This window comes from Phacochoerus africanus, chromosome 3 (genome assembly GCF_016906955.1).
Source record: "Phacochoerus africanus isolate WHEZ1 chromosome 3, ROS_Pafr_v1, whole genome shotgun sequence".
NCBI lineage: Eukaryota > Metazoa > Chordata > Mammalia > Artiodactyla > Suidae > Phacochoerus > Phacochoerus africanus.
The window spans coordinates 190,023,116-190,043,494 of NC_062546.1; the positions used below are offsets into that span (position 1 = coordinate 190,023,116).

The 20,379-nt window shown below is 40.6% G+C and overlaps 1 protein-coding gene across 2 annotated transcripts in view; it reads right to left on the reverse strand.

The window, feature by feature from the left end:
- Positions 1 to 1,606: 1,606 nt before the first annotated feature.
- Positions 1,607 to 20,379, reverse strand: part of FARSB (phenylalanyl-tRNA synthetase subunit beta) — an 81,429-nt gene continuing 62,656 nt past the window's right edge. For both annotated transcript variants that reach the window (XM_047773625.1, XM_047773624.1), the window contains one exon: positions 1,607 to 1,888. In XM_047773625.1, the coding sequence (XP_047629581.1) occupies positions 1,737 to 1,888 (152 nt within the window). In that variant the 3' untranslated portion in view covers positions 1,607 to 1,736. The remainder of the gene's footprint in view (positions 1,889 to 20,379) is intronic.

Genomic DNA, 20,379 nt, shown 5'->3' on the forward strand with positions numbered 1-20,379 from the left:
CACTGAGCAAGGTCAGGGATCAAACCCACATCCTCATGGATACTAGTCAGATTCTTAATCTGCTGAGCCACAATATGAATGTCAATCTTTTGCCCATTTTTAAAAAAATTCTTAGATGGTAAGAAATGTTTATGAACGCTGGATACAAACCTTTGGATGAGCATTATTTTTTATGAACATTATCTCATTGCATTACTGAAATAGAAGGATCGGCTTTAAAACAGGACTGGGCAGGAACAGATGGCAGTCTGCAGGATCACAAACCATGCAAAGTTGGACACTGCTGCCCTGATTCAATGTGGTCTCAGCAGTAGGTGCAGCAAAAGCTCTGTAACATAATTCTTAAGATTTTTTAATGGCTACACCCACGGTATATGTAAGTTCTTGAACCAGGGACTGAATCTGAGCCACAGCTGTGACTTTCCCCATAGCTGCAGCAACGGTGGATCCTTTAACCCACTGCACTGGACCAAAAATCCAACCCATACCTCCGCAGTGACCTGAGCTGCTGTGGTCAGATTTTTTTTTTTGTCTTTTTTGTTGTTGTTGTTGCTATTTCTTGGGCCGCTCCCGTGGCATATGGAGGTTCCCAGGCTAGGGGTTGAAGCGGAGCCACAGCCACCGGCCTACGCCAGAGCCACAGCAACGCGGGATCCGAGCCGCATCTGCAACCTACACCACAGCTCACGGCAACGCTGGATCGTTAACCCACTGAGCAAGGGCAGGGACCGAACCCGCAACCTCATGGTTCCTAGTCGGATTCGTTAACCACTGCGCCACGACGGGAACTCCCAGATTCTTCATCTACTGTGCCATAGTGGCAACTTCCAGTTCTACTAGAACTTAGAGATTTACGTTTTATTATGTTTCATATCATTTCAGTAGTAATGGAGACCTTTTCTCAAACATTAGATCCAGCTTTTTCAATACCTGGTACCTAACTGGAAAATTCTAGATCCAAGTATTAAAGTAAATTAGGAGCTAAGACAAAGCAGACTTGCAGCTTAGCTTCGGAGAAAGAGACCTAAGACCTCCTGATAAAATAAGACAAACTAGTAGCTCTATTAAGTACTTAAAACCATGGTTTTGTAACACTGAACTCAATAAAATGTATGGCCTAGGGTAAAAATAAGTTTTTATTGCTTCCTAATGATCACAGTGCCCGGAACCACGTGTCCCTTGTAACTCTTCCAGCGGAACGGAGCTGGCTGTGCCTACGCACCCTCAAAGACTTTGAATCCTGTGCATTATTTCCTTTCACTTTAAAATGACTTCACAACTACTAGACTATCACCAAGTCTTAAAGGTTTTCAAAAAATGCTGTTATATTATTGTTTTGCAGTAATGAATACGCATCATATGTAGAAAATAAGAAAAATCCTTAGTTCTATTGCCTGTGTGCTCTAATCAGCTACCTTGTTTCACAGGGGAAAAGGACAGCGTCCTGTCCTGCAGACGTGATGGTGACGGTGACAAGCCTCTCTGGCTTTCATGGCTCCTGCCTCATGGCTCTCAGGGACAAGGCGGCCTCACACAGATGCCACATTTGCGTAGCACAAGCACAAGCTGGCCTGGAGCGGGGATGGCGGTACCACACACACAGCCAGACACTTCTCTGTATTTTATTCAACATTAATGCACAAGCACAGGTGGACGTTCATCTGGGGACGACTGAAAGGGCACTGGGAAGGAGAGAGGGGCCCGAGGGGCGATAGCCACAAAACAGAGACCCATCTTCACAAGAACGGCTCGATGTTGATTTCCAAGCAGGAGCAGGGCAGGGTCAGCTCAAATTTAGTGATCACATCAGGATGAAGGACCCCCAGCTTCCCGATGCTCTGACCCCGGGCAAAGATCTCAGCACAGCGGCCAGGGAAGAATGCAGGGCCTGAAAAACAGTGAGAGAAAAGTCAATGTCACTACTGGCCATGAAACGGGAGTTACTTCCTCACACTTTCTGGACTTGCCATTACACCAGCAGATTCATAAGGAAAAAGTTAGGAGCAAATGTGAAAGTCAGGACCCCGTGTTTTTTATCGTAGGAGTCCAGGCAGGATGAAGAAAAGAAGGCTGGGGAGTTCCCATTGTGGCTCAGCGGAAGTGAATCCAACTGGCATCAATGAGGATGTGGGTTTGATCCCAGCCCTCCTTCAGTGGGTCAGGGATCCAGCATTGCCATGAGTTTTTGTGGTGTAGGTCACAGATGTGGCTCAGAAACTGTGTTGCTGCGGCTGTGGTGCAGTCCAGGAGCTACAGCTCCGATGTGACCCCTCGCTTGGGAACTTCCATATTCCTTGGGTGCGGCCCTAAAAAAGAAAAGAAGAAAAGGAGGCCGAAGGAGCTGAGTCAGGAGAAGACCTAGCACCGCTCTGAAAAGGACAAAGGGAAGATGAAACATAAAACCAACGGCTCTGCCTGGGAAGAACCTGTTTCAAAACAGGTTCTTCCAGAGTAATCCTTGGTGGACAAAAAGTCTACACTGAATTCATGTCCTTTTCAAAACATGACTCTCCTCCACCTCATTACTTACAGAAAGACAAGCTGCACTCTCACTGGCAGGCGCAGGCCTTAGCCCAGAAAGTGACCTAAATTCCTGCCAGAAAGAGAACTTTCTTAGCCATTTTGGCACACCTACTGTAAACTTGCAGCAAAGGCCAGCCCCAAACAAGTCTGGATTGACTCCGGAATTGCTCAAGACAGGGAAGTTCTCTCTTCATTTGGGAGCCAATGCATGGATACCACTTACTAAGCCAGTACCAGTCCCTGAGGTTTCAGCAGCTAAAAAACAAGCGAGCAGACCAACATGCAGGCCCACTGTGTGTTCACTCAATTACCAGTGCCACAGGAATTCATGGACGCTCCATACTCAGCTGAGGTTAAAGCAAATGCTGATTCGCTCCTCTCACTCACTCCTCTCACCACAGCTCCTGACTGATTCAACCAAATCGTTTACTGACATGAACTGTAAATACCCAGCAGGGCTGGGCCATGAGCCTCCAAGCCTGCCATTTCAGAGCGAGTGCATTATTTATGAAAGAGTAAACTGCTGAGTCTCTACTAATGGGTCCAAGGTCAGCATGATAAAGAAACAGAATAGGGGGGTTGCTACTGTCAAGTCAATACCAGCTGTACCAGGGAGACACAGGACAATCACCCATATTTCCCCATCAGCACAGAAGGATGTCTGTTTACATTCCTGAAAAACATTTTTAACTGTCATTCTTAACCTCAAAGCAACCTCGCTGAAATGTAAGGAGGTCTGTTTCTCACATCCCCCCAAACTAAACAATTCCACTTCACTGTTTATTACAGCAAAAATTTCAATGAACTGCACCTGAAGTGCATAATTATTTGGCTATGTGCACTAATCCACACTTGGAGAGAGGAATCAAGTAAAATAATACAGAAACCATGCCACACTGATAATGTAGAGCCTTAGTGAGAGATGAACATTGCTCCATCTGACAGAGATGGCGTGTTTTAATTGTCAGAATAAAAACCTAACTTAAAAGGTAAAACCACCCTGCTCTCTCCCACCAAATAAATCTTCACGTGACGAGTCTGTAAAAGTTGGCAGTTAAGTAGTGTAACCAAAAATCGTAGAGGTGAAAGGGCTGCCCCAAAGTCATTGCCCTGGTACCCCTAAAACAGCATTATATCTGAGTAAACTACACTGTCTGACAAAGACACCAGCCTATTTTTAAAGAGGAGAGGAAGTTTTTAAGACCTTCCCTGATAACCCTGCTATGTTTAAGAATCCTCACTGTACCAGAATCCTTCCTTTTTATCTATCTTCAAACTCCAGTTTGATTGGATACATTTTAACTGAAGCATAAAACTAGACTATTTTACAATCTAAGCCAGATGTGCTAGTCCTGCCAATGTTAGCAAAATAAAGCCTAAGAGATAAGAACTTTGAATTTTTTCTTCATAAAAGAACTTTTGGAACCAGTGGTTTTTAAGTAAAATTCAGTTACATTCTTCTTCAGTTAGCAAGCATGCTAATGCCAGCTGGACCTCTCTCCAGAAGTTTGTACCAAACTTTAAGTTCACTAACTGGTTAAATGCCTGGTCAAAAAAATAGCTCTATCACTAAATATAATTTTCCCTCTCCCAAAGAAAAAGAACTGAAATTCATATTATGCATTATTTAAAACACATCCAAGTGTGGGGATATTCCAAATGACACAAATAGCAAAAGCTCTCAGCCCAGCCCAGACCCATCCCAGTTGCTACAAGCAGCCTAAACTGCCCTGAGCCAGGTCTTCCGTGCACAGGCATTGCTTCTAGGGGCTGCATCAAAAGGCCTTTCGCCTTCCCGTCCAGTGTTAATCCTACCCACCCACCCCATGAAAAAAGTGAGCCCACTGATGGGATTTCTGCATAAACTCCACTTTGCTGAAAACTGAACATTTTAACCTGTAATGACTACTCCTTGCCATTTTACGTTTCCAACAAGGTCTGAAGATTTTCTGATTGATGCCTCTGTTAAATTAGAACAGGGCTGAAGGTCTCATTGGACACAAATCGAGCATCACACAAAAGTGCCTTCAAAGCTTTGCAAGAGGGTACAGAGAGAACCCATACCTCTTGACTGATGTCGTATGTGAACTAGAAATATTGAAAGAAAAGTTTAAATTACTAGAATATAAGCACCTCTTAGTGCTTTTTAAAAATCTTTATGGTTCAAACCAAACTTTGCAGGCAGAAATGAATGGCTTCAAAGGGCAGACGAGCGAGGATGGCTTCACTAACAAAGAAAGGGAACTTCCACACCCCACCAAGGCCGCAATTATGCCCGAGTTCAAAGATGAGAGCATCTCCTCCAGCAGCGGGAGGGGGCTCCGCGCAGCCCTCCATCACAGTGCTCTAGCTGGGACCCAGGCGACCCAGGTCAGCCTTTCCAGAAGTTTGAGAGTCACACCTGAAAGGAACCTAAAGACAGGTCGAGGCTTATGGAAATATCAGACCCGGATGGGAGCCAGAGGCTACTTTTATCTCATCAGCAAACAAAACAAACATATTTCTGGAGAAAAGAGCAGTCTGCTGGGTCGAGTAGAAAGCTGCCAATTCAAGGGAAAGTGTGTTGCCTTGTGAAGAGGAATTCTAAAATTCAAATTCTACGAAGTACCTTCTTTTTCTTTTAATCACGTATTTAAACCCAAACAGAGTTCCTGGCTTACTGTGGTATCAAGGTGCATGAATACTAAAATTTTCAACCTGTGCCCAAAATACTGCCCCCGGAAAGAGCCTCGCAGCCCACTTTTCCACGAAGTTCCCTACACCCATTGAACCCTCAGCTTTGCTGGTCTCCATCACAGCAGAATGGCTTCCAACGGAAAACAGATTTGGGGAAAATAGTGTTCTCTGTTGAAATACATGTGGAAACTCAGACAAAAGAAACATCAGCTAAGCACAAACAAGAATTTAATTTCCAGAACTTAGTGGGGTGTAAGTAAGTCCCTTAATTAAAGCTTTTGTAGCATCTCCTCAAGGTCTATAATTGTCTCTCTGTGCTCAAACGGCAGGACCACTTGGAGGACCTGGGGGGCAATTCTTGGGCCAGTAATCCAGCACAGCACCCAGTCTTTAGCACATTTTCTGGCTAATTGACCTTCAAAGAGTTTGTGAGCTCCCTCTCCTGCTCGTTGCCAAACACCTTTCACAGTTTCTTTTTGCTCCCATCCTTCTCCTGGAGTAATACCATGGGCCTAAAGTTTGGATAAGCTGTACACATAGAGTCATTCCTATAACATGAAGCATCGGAAGTAGAAGCTTAAGGCGGTAACTGAGCAGACCCCTAACCTAGAAGCTCTGCGGTGTTATTAAGCATGAGGCTCTTAATTCCTTAATCTTTAAACCCCCTGCCATGGGCTGTCTGCAGCTAATTCATTTTGGTTCTGTATTTAACGCATCTCTAAAAATCATCTGCTGCACAAGGCGACTTTTTCCTTTCTTCACATTCATTATACAATGCTTTGGGTTTGAACCCACATATTGAAACTGCCTGCAGTCAGGTACCTTGTGACTCAAATTTTCCACAATTAAGAGAACAAAATTAAAAGGAGCGTGGGGAACACTGGAAAAGGAATGTTTGTATATCACATATATTATAGCGGATAATAGAAGCTATCACTACAAGCTTCTATTAACCCGCCCTAGGAAATCACACAAAGGAAAAAAAAAAATTTAAAAAAACACAGTGTTTCCTTCTGGAGTGAAGCTGACAGAGTAGGTGACAGGGAAAGAGTAGAGTGGGGCTGAGACCATAATCTAAGATGCCGGATTTCTTCTGTTTCCCACCACTTTCTGACAATGCAGTAACCATAACTAACTAGGCTGCCAGTACATTAACCTCATTTTCCTTTTCTAAATAATAACAATTTAAGGTTTTCCCCTTAAATTGAGACAAAATATGGGGTTAAAAAAAAGCTGACCATATACTTATAACATGTGAGCAAAGTTTCATTCCTAAGGGGTTTTGTTCTCAAAGTTTTAGAACAAACTAAACAGGAGTTTTTTGAGGAGCACCTCAAAGGAATGAGGGAGCACCCAAGAGGCAAAAAGGCACAAGGCAGGTAAAATGTTAACTTATGAAGAGTTTAGGGTTATGAAAAGGAAAAATTGGTACAAACTACCAAGATATAAACTCACACCTTTTTTCAGATCTACAGGCTGGAAGAAAAGTCCTCTGCAAAGATCATTTCATTTGTAAGTGGAGACTGAATAATTCCCAACTGGTAATATAAAACACCGCCCTCCCCCCAGATGTACACAAGTCTTCACCTTACATCTGAAGTGAAATATTTATGGCACCTAAAGTCTTTAAAGAGAGGGGATCTAATCCCTTGAGTTTAATGGCTATCTTTCATCCCTTTCTGAAGATCAAAAGAAAGAAAAACCCCTTACACAACTTTACAGTGCTAATCCCAACACACCTGCAGACATCATTAACTCTTAAAGTGAAGGCAACTGGTTGGGAAAGGAGTGCTGGGCCCACTTACCCCACAGCACAGACGAGGAGAGGGGGCCTGTGCTCACAGCGACATTTTATCAAGATGGCACAGCAACATCTGTCCGGCAAATAGGGACTGGATCTTGTCGGACTTTACTCTTAAAAAGGAATCAGGGGAGTTCCCGTCGTGGTGCAGTGGTTAACGAATCCGACTAGGAACCATGAGTTTGCAGGTTCAATCCCTGGCCTTGCTCAGTGGGTTAAAGATCTGGCGTCGCCGTGAGCTGTGGTGTAGCTCACAGAGGTGGCTTGGATCCTGTGTTGTGGCTCTGGTGAAGGCCGGCAGCTACAGCTCTGATTAGACCCCTAGCTTGGGAACCTCCATATGCCACAGGTAAGGCCCTAGAAAAGCCAAAAAAAAAAAAAAAAAAGGAATGAGCAAAGCCCAAACTACTTAGCTCCTAACTGGTGGAGAAATAAATGTCTTCTACAAAGAACTTTTTTAATAGATCACTATAATCGCCTTATGACTAGATATTTACAATCATGACTCCAAAATTTCCCAATGTCACTTTGTATAGGGAAGTTTATAATTTGTTCCCATGGCTAGCACTTTGTGACCTTTGTTAAGATCTTTTATGCATTATTGTTTAATTATAACTGACAACACTACATTAGCTCCACGTACACAACGTAGTGATTTGATATTTCTAGACATCGCAAAAGGATCACTATTCTAAAGATCTACTTTGAAGTGTAATCTTCACTATATCTTCAGTATGTGTATATGTAATCTTCACATATACACATACTCATATTTCAAAACCTGAAAATGGTCAGGAAGGTTAGGAGATCTTAAATGTGACATATCTAATCGCAACTTTAAATCCATCTCAAACTAATTTGTGCAAAACCAAAGGTTAAAAAGTGACTTCACTAATCTATTGGTTTGTTTTGAAAACTTTATTCCAAAATAATGCCATCATTTTATATCTGACACTTAAGTCATTTTCCCCAAAATGTTCACATTTCTTAAATGTTCATAGGATATAGAATAACAACTTTAAAAACAAAAAGCATGGCTCATCCCACCTTCTTGGGTCAAAGAAATGGTTCCTTCCTAGTCTTTCACCTGATAAGAACCTTTAAGGACAATTTCTCCAACCAAATATGAACAACTTACTATTTTCTCCATAGTAGTGAAAGAATAAAAACATCAATAATAGAGAGGCTATTCCAGGGCTAATTAAGGAAAAAATGGAAATGTTGAGTATATACTATCTACAACTTCAGAACTAGTTAACTTGTTCAACTGAAACCTTTGGCCAACATGAAATAAACACAACTTCGAATGTGTAATTATAAATGTGCCATAGCTTCAGAATTAAATTTCAGCTGACAAGTGGGGCATGTAGAAGAAAAGAGGATAATGAGATTGTGCAAACAAAATACTCTGTTTTCTATTCATCACTTCCATCCCCAGGAAAGGCAATGACTTGGTCCCAGTGCTGTCCTGGCCAAGCCCCTGAGGACGGGCAAGTTACAGATGGGAAAGTGAAGCACAAGGGGATTAGGGACCTTGCCCAAGGCAAGCAATCATAAAGGCCAGAGAGTGAGCCAAAGTGGGGACAGGGAACGGTCACTGAAATGGCATCTCTGTGCGGCCTCAAGGCACAGAAGGCCTAGAGAATAGTGTTTTGAGACTTTTGGTCAAGCTGTCCATTTCATGTTTGCAAACTACTTCTACTTTAAACAAACAAAATTTAAAAAACAAAAGACTGACAACCTCTGACCTTAGGACATAACCAGGTATGCTCTGCAATATTATTAACACAACATAATATAGACAAAACCTAGAACTTTTCAGGGAAGAGAGAACTACATTTAAAAAAATCCCATATAACACAGGTATCCTTAAAGAGTAAGTTCCAGATTCCCGAAACAAGGCTGGAATAATTTGAGCAGATAAACAAGCACCACAGGAACAACATCTAAAAAAGCAAGGAAAAAGAGTTGCTATGTCAGAGCCTGAAGCAGGGAATGCTTCTGAAGTATTTAAACTCGTGCAGAATCTTAAAACCAGAAATGACTTTGGCGGCAATTCTAACCATGCCTATATTTTGGATATGAGAAATGGATACTGAAAAGGTTAAGAAAACCACACAGCCAGGTAATAGTAAGCTGAAATAAGAAGCCAGGTCCTTCTTGAACCCTCATCTGCAACTCTTGCATCCAGTGCTGATTTTCTGAAGGGCAGACGCTTCTACCCTGAGGATACCCAGGGGAATGAATGATCACTCATTCCAAAATGCTCTCCCAAATTCTTACATCTGCCTCTCCTAACAGCTCTGTGGTACAGACAGGACAGATATTATCAATTCCATCTTACAGATAAAGAAACTGGTACAGAGAGATAACATCCTAAATCACAGGGGCTAAAGCGACACAATGGCCTGACCCAAAACATAGAGCTACTGTTACAATACCACAGCCGACCATGGCTCCTGGGATTCAAAAAAAATATATTCTTCCCCATCATTTTTTTGAGTCTGTACTATCTTAACATCTACTTTTTTTCTGTCTTTTTAGGGCCGAACCCACAGCATGTGGAGGTTCCCAGGCTAGGGGTCTAATCGGAGCTCTAGCCACCAGCCTACGCCACAGCCACAGCCACGCCAGATCCAAGCGGCATCTGCAACCTCCACCACAGCTCACGGCAATGCCGGATCTCTAACCCACTGAGCGAGGCCAGGGATCGAACCCACAACCTCATGGTTCCTAGTCTGATTTGTTTCCACTGCGCCATGATGGGAACTCCAACATCTACTTTTTAAAAACTTAGTTTATATTCACGATTTTCTTACATTCCATTATATGTCAAAGTTTGCCAAACTGTCTAAGTATTTTATGTTGGAGTTGTTTCCAATTATCCACTATGATAACAGGGCTCCAGTAACATGTACATTACTTTCTGTTCTTTCTTGGTCTCTTCCTTTTGCCAAAGCAAGTACCACACAAGTAAAACAATGCATCATTATATAGTCCATTACATAACGAAATGTTAAACAATGGACTTCAAGCAATGGAAGTACCAACAAACAATAAACTTTATAAGATTATACTGATCTCATTTTGTACAACACTGATTTTTAAAAATTTTTCCTAAGTTCCCTGGCAGCTGAGCATGTTAAGTATCTAGTATTGAAGTTCCCGTTGTGGCTCAGTGGTAACAACCCCAACTAGTATCCATGAGGACAAAGGATCAAGCCCTGGCCTCTCTCAGTGGGTTAAGGATCCAGCATTGCTGTGAGCTGTGATGTAGGTTGCAGACATGGCTCGGATCTAGGCGTTGCTGTGGCTGTGGTGTAGGCTGGCAGCTGCAACTCCAATTCAACCACTAGCCTGAGAACCTCTATATGCCGAGGGTGTGGCCCTAAAAAAAAAAAAGAAAAAAAAAAAGACCCCCAAAAAAAAGAAAAAGAAAAAGAATCTAGTGTTGTCACTGCTTTGGTGTAGTTTCAACCCTTGGCTCAGGAACTTCCACATGCCACAGGTGTGGCCAAAAAGTAAAATAAAAATTTCCCTCACATAGTGCCAACTATTTACTACTTTTTCAGTTCCACTAGTGGAAGAAAAATGCCTCAAAGCAGCCCAAGAAAATTCCAAGAGGAGATCTTCATTCAGAGAATGCAATTCACAAACAAGCTAGGAGCCGTTAGGGATTAAGAGAATGAGCAGAAACCTTTCTCTTGTGGAAGGTGAGTGCCAAAGTATAGTGGCTGCAATAACAACACTGATAAAATATTTAACAGCTACTGATGAATATGAGACACATCAAAACAGGTCTCACAGTACAGACAACAGGAAGTTCTGAAGACACTGAGAGCAAGGTATGTGATCTGATATTTGTGCTCAATTGTTTGTTCTTTATGGGCTTTAACATCACTCAGAAGAACTAAAAAGCACTGTAATTACAGTCACATAGTTTACTGCTTGAAGAAAGGCAGGTAAATCATTACTGCCTATGGGTTAATATATTGGGTCACATTGCTGTTTGCCATGTTTCATCTTTCATCTCTCCCAAAATACGCTTTTTTCACATAAGGAAATGTGTGTGGGGCCGTCAACTGGATGCGGTTTCAAAAGGTGGGTAGGTTTTTCTATTTCAATGAATTTTGAATCCTTTTTTGCTAATACCTAAAATCTTTACAAAGGGACATTTTTCTCCTTTCATAATGAGAAGACTAAAAATTAAAGCATCTCTTAAGCTCACACTGATGGGTATCAACTGAAAATGAAAGTCATTCCTTTCCTGAAGATACAAAAATATTTTTTTTGTCTTTTGTTGTTGTTGTTGTTGCTATTTCTTGGGCCGCTCCCGAGGCATATGGAGGTTCCCAGGCTAGGGGTTGAATCGGAGCTGCAGCCACCGGCCTACGCCAGAGCCACAGCACCGCGGGATCCGAGCTGCGGCTGCAACCTACACCACAGCTCACGGCAATGCCGGATCGTTAACCCACTGAGCAAGGGCAGGGACTGAACCCGCAACCTCATGGTTCCTAGTCGGATTCGTTAACCACTGCGCCACGACGGGAACTCCTCTTTTTTTTTTTTTTTGTCTTTTGTCTTTTTTGTTGTTGTTGTTGTTGTTGCTACTTCTACAAAAATATTTAAAGGGACAGAAGGGGAACAGTGAGAGCCCTGGGTCCTGGAGGGGGAGGAACAGAAGAGGAAACAACTAAGCTACAAGAAGGCTGCACAGGCTGCACAGTGTGGAGAGCTGGGGTTGGAAGATGAGCTGCTAGCCTCGCATATGGCCTATATGGCCTAGAAAAAGCCTCCTCAGGAAGATGACATTCTTGACCCATGACCCACCTGAACCAGCAGATGCTCAGAGGTATTTCCAGGAGGATGATAGGTTGCTCAAGTCACCCAAGTGACTATTAGCATTTATTTCTCAAGGAGGTCAAGATTAGGTCACAGCTATTAAACACAAAGGTAAAGCAAAATAATTCTTCAAGGTGAAACCACAACCAGGACCCTAATGAAGTTAGACTGTCTACCTACCACGTACATAAAAGTATCAGGAATACAGCGGACAAAAACAGTCTCTTCAATAAATGGTGCTGGGAAAACTGGAAAGCTACATGTAAAAGAATGAACTTAGGACACTAACACCATACACAAAAATAAACTCGAAATGGATTAAAGACCTAAATATAAGGCCAGATACAATAAAACTCCTAGAGGAAAACATAGGCAGAACGTTCTTTATAAACCACAGCAACATCTTGTTTGATCCACCTCCAGAATAATGACAATAAAGCCACAAATAAACCAATGGGACCTAATTCAACTCCAAAGCTTTCACACAGCAAAGGAAAACATTAAAAAACAAAAACAAAAAGACAACTCATAGAATGGGAGAATATCTTGGCAACAGACAAGAGCCTTAATCTCTAAAACTATACAAACTCATGCAACTCAAAAACAAAAAAACCCAATTGAAAAATGGGTAGAAGACTAAATAGACATTTCTCCAAAGATGACGTACAAATGGTCAATAGGCTCATGAAAAAATGTTCATCATTAATTATTAGAGAAATGCACACTGGTCAGAATGGCCATCATTAATAAGCCTACAAACAGCAAATGTAGGAGAGGGTGTGGAGGAAAGGGAACCCTCCTATGCTATTGGTGGGAATGTAAATTGGTACAACCACTATGGAAAACAGTATGGACGTACCTCAGAAAACTAAATAAAGAACTATCATATGATCCAGTAATCCCACTCCTGGGCATATATCTGGACAGAACTTTAATTGAGAAAGATACATGCACCCCTATATTCATAGCAGCACTTATTCACAATAGCCAAGACATAGAAACAATCTAAATGTCCACTGACAGATGAATGCATTAAGAAGATGTGGTACATATATACAATGGAATACTACTCAGCCATAAAAAAGCAAACTAATGCCATTTGCAGCATCACAGATAGAACTAGACATTCTCAAAGAAGTGAAGTAAGCCAGAATGAAAAATACCACATGATATCACTTATTTGTGGAATCTAAAATATGGCATAGGAATTTCCATCATGGAGCAGTGGAATGAATTCGACTAGGAACCACGAGGTTATGGGTTCGATCCCTGGCCTCACTCAGTGGGTTAAGGATCTGGCAGTGCCATGAGCTGTGGTGTAGGTCGCAGGTGAGGCTCAGATCTGACATTGCTGTGGCTGTGGTGTAGGGTAGCAGCTATAGCTCCAATTAGACCTCTAGCCTGGGAACCTCCATACGCCACGGGTAAGGCCCTAAAAATAAAGGCAAAATAAAATAAAATAAAATAAAATAAAATATGGCATAGATGATCCTATCTACCAAACAGAAACAGATCACAGCCAAAAAAACTTGACTTGTGGTTTCCAGAGGGGTAGCGGGGAGGGAGTGGAATGGACGGGCAGGTTGGGGTTTTTGGATGCAAACTGTTATATTTGGAATGGATAGGCAATGGGCCCACTGAACAGCACAGGGAACCATGTATGATTGGGTCAGTTTGCTGTACAACAGAAAGTGAAGAAATATTGTAAATTAACTATAAATAAATAAAAGTATCAGGAATGCTTTAAACGAAAGTCAAGCTGTGAGATTCCTGCAATGATGGCTGCAATGATAGAAGACTGTCTCTCTCAAGGCAGCATAACAGGGGAGTAGAGAAGAAATGTGCTGGCAGATGAAAAACTCTAGAGAAGACAGTTATCTAATAGATGTTTGATTAAGGGTCTGCATCCCCACTGCCCCAAAGTCCACAGTAAAATATGCATTTCTACTATATTATTGTCTTTTTAAGGCCATGCCGGCTATACATGGAAGTTCCCAGGCTAGGGGTCTAATTGGAGCTGCAGCTGCCAGCCTAGGCTACACCACAGCTACAGCAATATTGGATCTGAGCTACATCTGCGACCCATGCCACAGCTTGCAGCAACGCCAGATCCTTAACCCACTGAGTGAGGCCAGGAATCGAACCCACATCTTCATGGATACTAGCTGTGTTCGTTACTACAGAGCCACTATGGGAACAAGTGCATTTCTAATTTTTAAACAAAGCAGACTCTGAATTAATATAGTATTTTAAAAAATTAGTACAAGCATTAGTTAATTAAGGCTTCTACAGTCTTGCTTATTAAGAAGAAAAACTGGGAAAATACTGGTCAAAAAGCAATTTTTAACAAACTTCTAATTTCTTAGGTAAACCATAGATAGTATGCTACTAATAGCTGTAAGCTATTAGCTACTAAGCAGTGGGAATTACTAGATCAAACATTTGGCTTAATATGTAGGGAGCGACATTGGTTCCATTAAGCAAATCAGAGACTGAAAAATGCTGGAATCCAAAAGGAATTATTCTAACTGGATAAATAATAGAAGCAAAGTTGGAAGGAAAAAAAAAAAAAAAAAAAAAGCTGGCCCCAAATACATCACTCTAAATACAGCCCATGAATGGAAAACCGGGTCACTAAGTCACCAAGTGCTCTGAGAGAACAATGGACATTAGCATTTGCTCCAGCTCTGGGGACCATTTGATCTTATACAGAGTCCTCTACTTTGATACATAATGTATTCTTGAAACTGCCATTAAAGAGCCAACATAGAAGCAGAACATCAGCTAAAGATTTTATAAAGTCCCTAGTCAGGGCATGTTTTCTTTTGGAATCTCTCTGGATCTTATACATACACTACACTACACACACACACACACACATTATTAAGCCTCACCTCTCGTTATCAGATTTTACTTACAGCTAAAATGGACTTATTTTAATGTTGGCAAGTATTGCTAATGGACTGAGAGGGGCTGGGCTCAGCAAGGAGACCATTGTCCTAACTCTGATGTATACTTGCAAATTCTTAAAATATTTCTCAAAAAAAGTATGAACAATAGAGGCTCTTTTCTCTTGAAAAAGATTCTATGGAAAGCTAGATCTTTAAAACTCTGTGGATCTGTGAACTTAGCTCTGACGTGAACCAGTTTTTTATTCCACTTCTCTGCCAGTTTCAAACATCCTCATGTTTCTCCTTGGACCTATTCAATCTGATTAAAGAAGGACTTTTAAAAATTATTTAATCTTTTAAATATATCAAAGATCATAAAATTTTTTGATCTCTTCTATTTCTTCATGGATTTCAAAAAGCATTTACCATAATAAGACAGGCCAACATAAAACTCCTAGAAGAGAACTAGGTAAAACATTCTCTGACATAAATTATACCAGTTTTCTTAGATCAGTTTCCCAAGGCATTAGAAATAAAAGCAAAAATAAATGAGATCTAATCAAACTTATAAGCTTCTGCATAGCAAAGGAAACCATAAAAAAAAATGCAAAGATAACCTACAAATGGGAAAAAAATATTTGCAAACAATGCAACCAACAAGGGATTCGTTTTCAAAATATGCATGATAGCTCATACAACTAACAAAAAATACAGACAACCCAATGAAAAAATGGGCTGAAGGCCTAAATAGACATTTCTCTAAAGAAGACATACAGATGGCAACAGGCACGTAAAAAGCCATTCAACTAATTATCAGAGAAATACAAATCAAAACTATCATGAGGTATCACCTTACACTAGTCAGAATGGCCATCATTAAAAAGTCCACCAGCAATAAATGCTGGAGAGGATGTCAAAAAAAAAGGGATCCCTCCTACACTGTTGGTGGGAATGTAAATTGGTATAGCCACTATGGAAAACAGTATGAAGGGTCCTTAAAAATCTAAAAACAGAGTTACCATATGATCCAGCAATCCCACTTCTGGGCATCTATCTAGACAAAACCATAATTTGAAAAAATATAAGTACTCCCAGGTTCATAGTAGCACTATTTACATAAGCCAAGACATGGGAGCAAACTAAATGACTGTTAACAAATGAATGGATAAAGCTGACATGGTGTGTGTGTGTGTGTGTGTGTGTGTGTGTGTGTGTGTGTAGGTATATATATATATATATATATATATATACACACACACATATACATACATACACAATGGAATATTACTCAGCCATAAGAGAGAATGAAAATAATGCCATTTGCAGCGATAGAGATGGACCAAGAGATTATCATACTAAGTGAAGTGAGAGAAAAACAAAATATATGTTATCACTTACATGTGGAATCGAAAATATGATAAAAATGAACAGGCTCACAGACCCAGAAAAACTTGAGGATGGTTACTAAAGGAGAAAGGGGGACTGGAACAAATTAGGAGTTTGGTGTTAGCAGATACACACTACTACATAAAAAATAGATAACCAATAAAAACCTAAGGTATAGCACAGGGAACTATATCCAGTATCTTATAATAACCTATAGTGAAAAAGAATATGAAAAGGGATATATATATATATATATATATATATATATATATATATATATATATAAACTGACTCACTTTGCTATACACTAGAAACTAACACAACACTGTAAATCAACTCTAGTTCAATAAAAAAAATAAATAAAAAGCATTTACCATAAAACAAGGTAAATAAATTTAGGAGACTTAAGATATTTAAGAGACTTAAATATAAAAAAATGAAACATTTAAGCACTAGAGAAGCATAGAGAATTCCTCCCTAATCAGAGAGTGGGAGAAAATTTCCTAATTATGACTCAAAATCCAGAAGCAAAAAGATTAATAAATTTTACTATATAAAAATTTTAAAATCTACATGACAAAAACATCATTAAAGTCAAAAGACAACTAAACATTTAAATAGCTAGCTATATATCACAAGGTGTTATATAATAAGGGTCTAAAAATGAAGAAAAACCTAAAGAAAAAATAAGCAAGACATATGAACAGGGAGTTCACGGAAGTGGAAATAAAAATGGCCTGTAAATATGAAAATATGTTTACTTTCTCATAAAGGTCCATCTAAAACTACAGGAGATACCATTTCCCACTTGAAAGACTGGCCAAAATCAGAAAGTCTGACAAACTAGTCTGTGGACAAGGTGCAATTATCTGCACTGTACTTGTTTTTTTAAACAAGCTTATAACTATTTCAAAATTTTAAAAAATGAACAAAATGGGCTTACTTTATAGGAGTTTCTCCCATTCCATTCTCAAAAAAAAAAAAAAAAAGACTAAAAATCATTGCCCTAGTCCCACACCTTGAAAGAAAATACTAAATACGAAAACTTCAAGGGGAAGAAGACATTCTACAGATAGGTAAATTCAATAAACTTATTTGCTTAAACACATCTGCTTCAAAAGAAATGAGAGTAGCTATCTTTTTAATTACTCTCAATTACTCCCTTAAGAGCTGATTCTCTTTAAGGCCACTCCGACAGATAAGTTGTTTCCTTCCTTAAAATCATTCCAACCATCCAAATACATGCACATACATGTAGATTTTTTTTCCATATCAACAGTACTTCCTAGTATTTTTGGAAATGTGACACCTTATCATTTATTTCGTTATCTTGCCCTGACAAAGTATTAGATTCCATTAAGTGACCAAGTTAATTGTATTGAGGAATTTTAGCAACTTATCAGACAGACTAAAAAAAAATCACTGCCATATATATCATTAATACTGCTTCTAATTACCAAAGAGAACTTAAGAAATATGAGCTAAATCATCTATGTTTCAGCAGATTTTCCCTTTAAGTCAGTGTTAACAAAAAAGAAAATTACTCTTAATGTTCCAGTGTCCAGAGGAGTAAGATGTAGGATGCCGTTAAGAAGTACTTGGGGAGTTCCCGTCGTGGCGCAGTGGTTAACAAATCCGACTAGGAACCATGAGGTTGCGGGTTCCATCCCTGCCCTTGCTCAGTGGGTTAACGATCTGGCATTGCAGTGAGCTGTGGTGTAGGTCGCAGACGCATCTCGGATCCCGTGTTGCTGTGGCTCTGGCGTAGGCCGGTGGCTACAGCTCCGATTCAACCCCTAGCCTGGGAACCTCCATATGCCGTGGGAGCGGCCCAAGAAATGGCAAAAAGACAAAAAAAAAAAAAACAACAAAAAAGGAGTACTTTGGGTTTCTGGGCAAGTGGAACTACAGAACACCCACACTCTGAATCTAATTGCTGGTTTATGAGTAGTTGATGGGCATCCATCATTTTCCACACTCACAATGAACCACTCCAGGTGGAAGGATGACCTGATATTACTATAAAACCTTAAGATACTCTTAACCAGGGCACCTAAAAGAAAAGCAAGTGGAAGTAAGCTGTAAAGGGAAGAGTGAGATCTAATCGTTATTACTACAGCATTCATGAATTTCCTAATTCTCTCTCAATAAAGGCAGGTTTCCAACTTCCTACACCACAGCTCATGGCAACGCTGGATCCTTAACCCACTGAGCGAGGCCAGGGATCAAACCTGTATCCTCATGGTTACTAGTCAGATTGTTTCCACTGAGTCATGACGGGAACTCGGTTTCAAACTTTTTTGAAGACAGGATCCTCTGTTCAAATCTTACTTAGAAGTATACATACAAATGTTTTTTTGATTGTTTGCTTATGGGAGTCCAGGAGATATTTAAAACGCCAGTTCTCTAAAACATATTCTCTGGAAATGGCCAAAGTCTTCATTTTTAGCTAAAAATACAAATTGGAAATAAATGCCAATGGGTACTGATAAACTTAAAGGCAAAAAGATACAGGTATGTCCATGAAGCTAATATGCATGAATCTGGCTGGAATAAAACTACTGCATATGTGAATATGAAAGTGGCCATTTAAGCTGTGTTCAAAGTCAAAAGAGGAGTTCCCGTCATGGAGCAGTGGTTAATGAATCCGACTAGGAACCATGAGGTTGCGGGTTCGATCCCTGCCCTTGCTCAGTGGGTTGCCGTGAGCTGTGGTGTGGGTTGCAGACGCGACTCAGATCCCAGGTTGCTGTGGCTCTGGCGTAGGCCAGTGGCTACAGTGTGGTGTGGGTTGCAGACGCGACTCAGATCCCAGGTTGCTGTGGCTCTGGCGTAGGCCAGTGGCTACAGCTCCGATTCAACCCTTAGCCTGGGAACCGCCATATGCTGTGGGAGCGGCCCTAGAAAAGGCAAAAGGACAAAAAAAAAAAAAAAAAAAGGCAAAAGATACATTTGAGAGAAAGAGAAAATAAATGAGAGTGAATGATTTTACTAAGTGTTAATTTTAAGATAACTTAGAAGTTAGCCTGAAACCTGATTTCAGTTATTTTAGAGCTGGGTAGCATTGTAATACAGTGAAGGAATTCAGGCAGGTAGAAATTAAAATGTAACTTGTAAATTAGGATTGGTTTCATCTTTGAGAAAGAAAATTCCAAATATTAATGGCTTAAACAAGATAGGAGTTTATTTCTCTCATCAAAGCCAGAATAAGTGCTCCAGGGAAACACTGCCTTTATTCTGAGTGGCCATGTACACAGCAGACGACTCCATTTATCAGCCCTACTTAGGAATGTATTTCAGTATGTTTGGGTGGGTAGATACGTTTTTCTATCTACTCATCCATCCTATTAATCCTTCTGGATGAAAGGTGAATAGACTGCTCACAGGGTTGATATTTAGTTTGCCAGAACACATGATTCTTTAGGAATTCAGAAGAGAGTGGTTCTTAAGCAAGATGCTGCAGCACATCAATGTACCAAAATCAGGGCACTAACAATGTATAAAGCTGCTCCTCCCTGAGCAAAGTAAAACTTAAATATGTAAGATCAAAACTGAGTAGTACAAATCACCCAAAAAACCCTCTCAACTTTCAGGACCTGGGCACTTGAAATTGAAAATTGAACATCTTTTGCATCGCTTTGAATTTGGGCCACAGCCTTTCCTGTAGAATAGTGGAAGCCAAGGTCTATTTTGGAAGCAGAAAAAAAAGGAGCACAAGGTGGTAAATAACAGTATCTTTCTCTTTTTTTCCCCACTCACTACATAGAGTTAACTGAAATAACTCTAACACACACATTAAGTCACAGCATGCATTCTCAAGGGGGATGAAAACTGGTTCTTGATAGGAGAGGGGGTTTTGAAAAAAAAATATATATATATATATTTTGTCTTTTTGCCTTTTTTTGAGCTGCTCCCACGGTATATGGAGGTTCCCAGGCTAGGGGTTGAATAGGAGCTGTAGCCACCAGGCTACACCAGAGCCACAGCAACAAGGGATCCGAGCTGCGTCTACAACCTACACCACAGCTCACGGCAACGCCGGATCGTTAACCCACTGAGCAAGGCCAGGCACCGAACCTGCAACCTCATGGTTCCTAGTCAGATTCGTTAACTACTGTGCCACGACGGGAACTCCCTGAAGAAATATATTACAAGAGTTTGGAGCCCTCCAAAGCTGAACCGTTCTTAACAGTACTCTTTAGTATTCAGTTCATTTCACTGCATGGTCTTGGGTTTCACTGGAGAAGCACTGACAGGAAA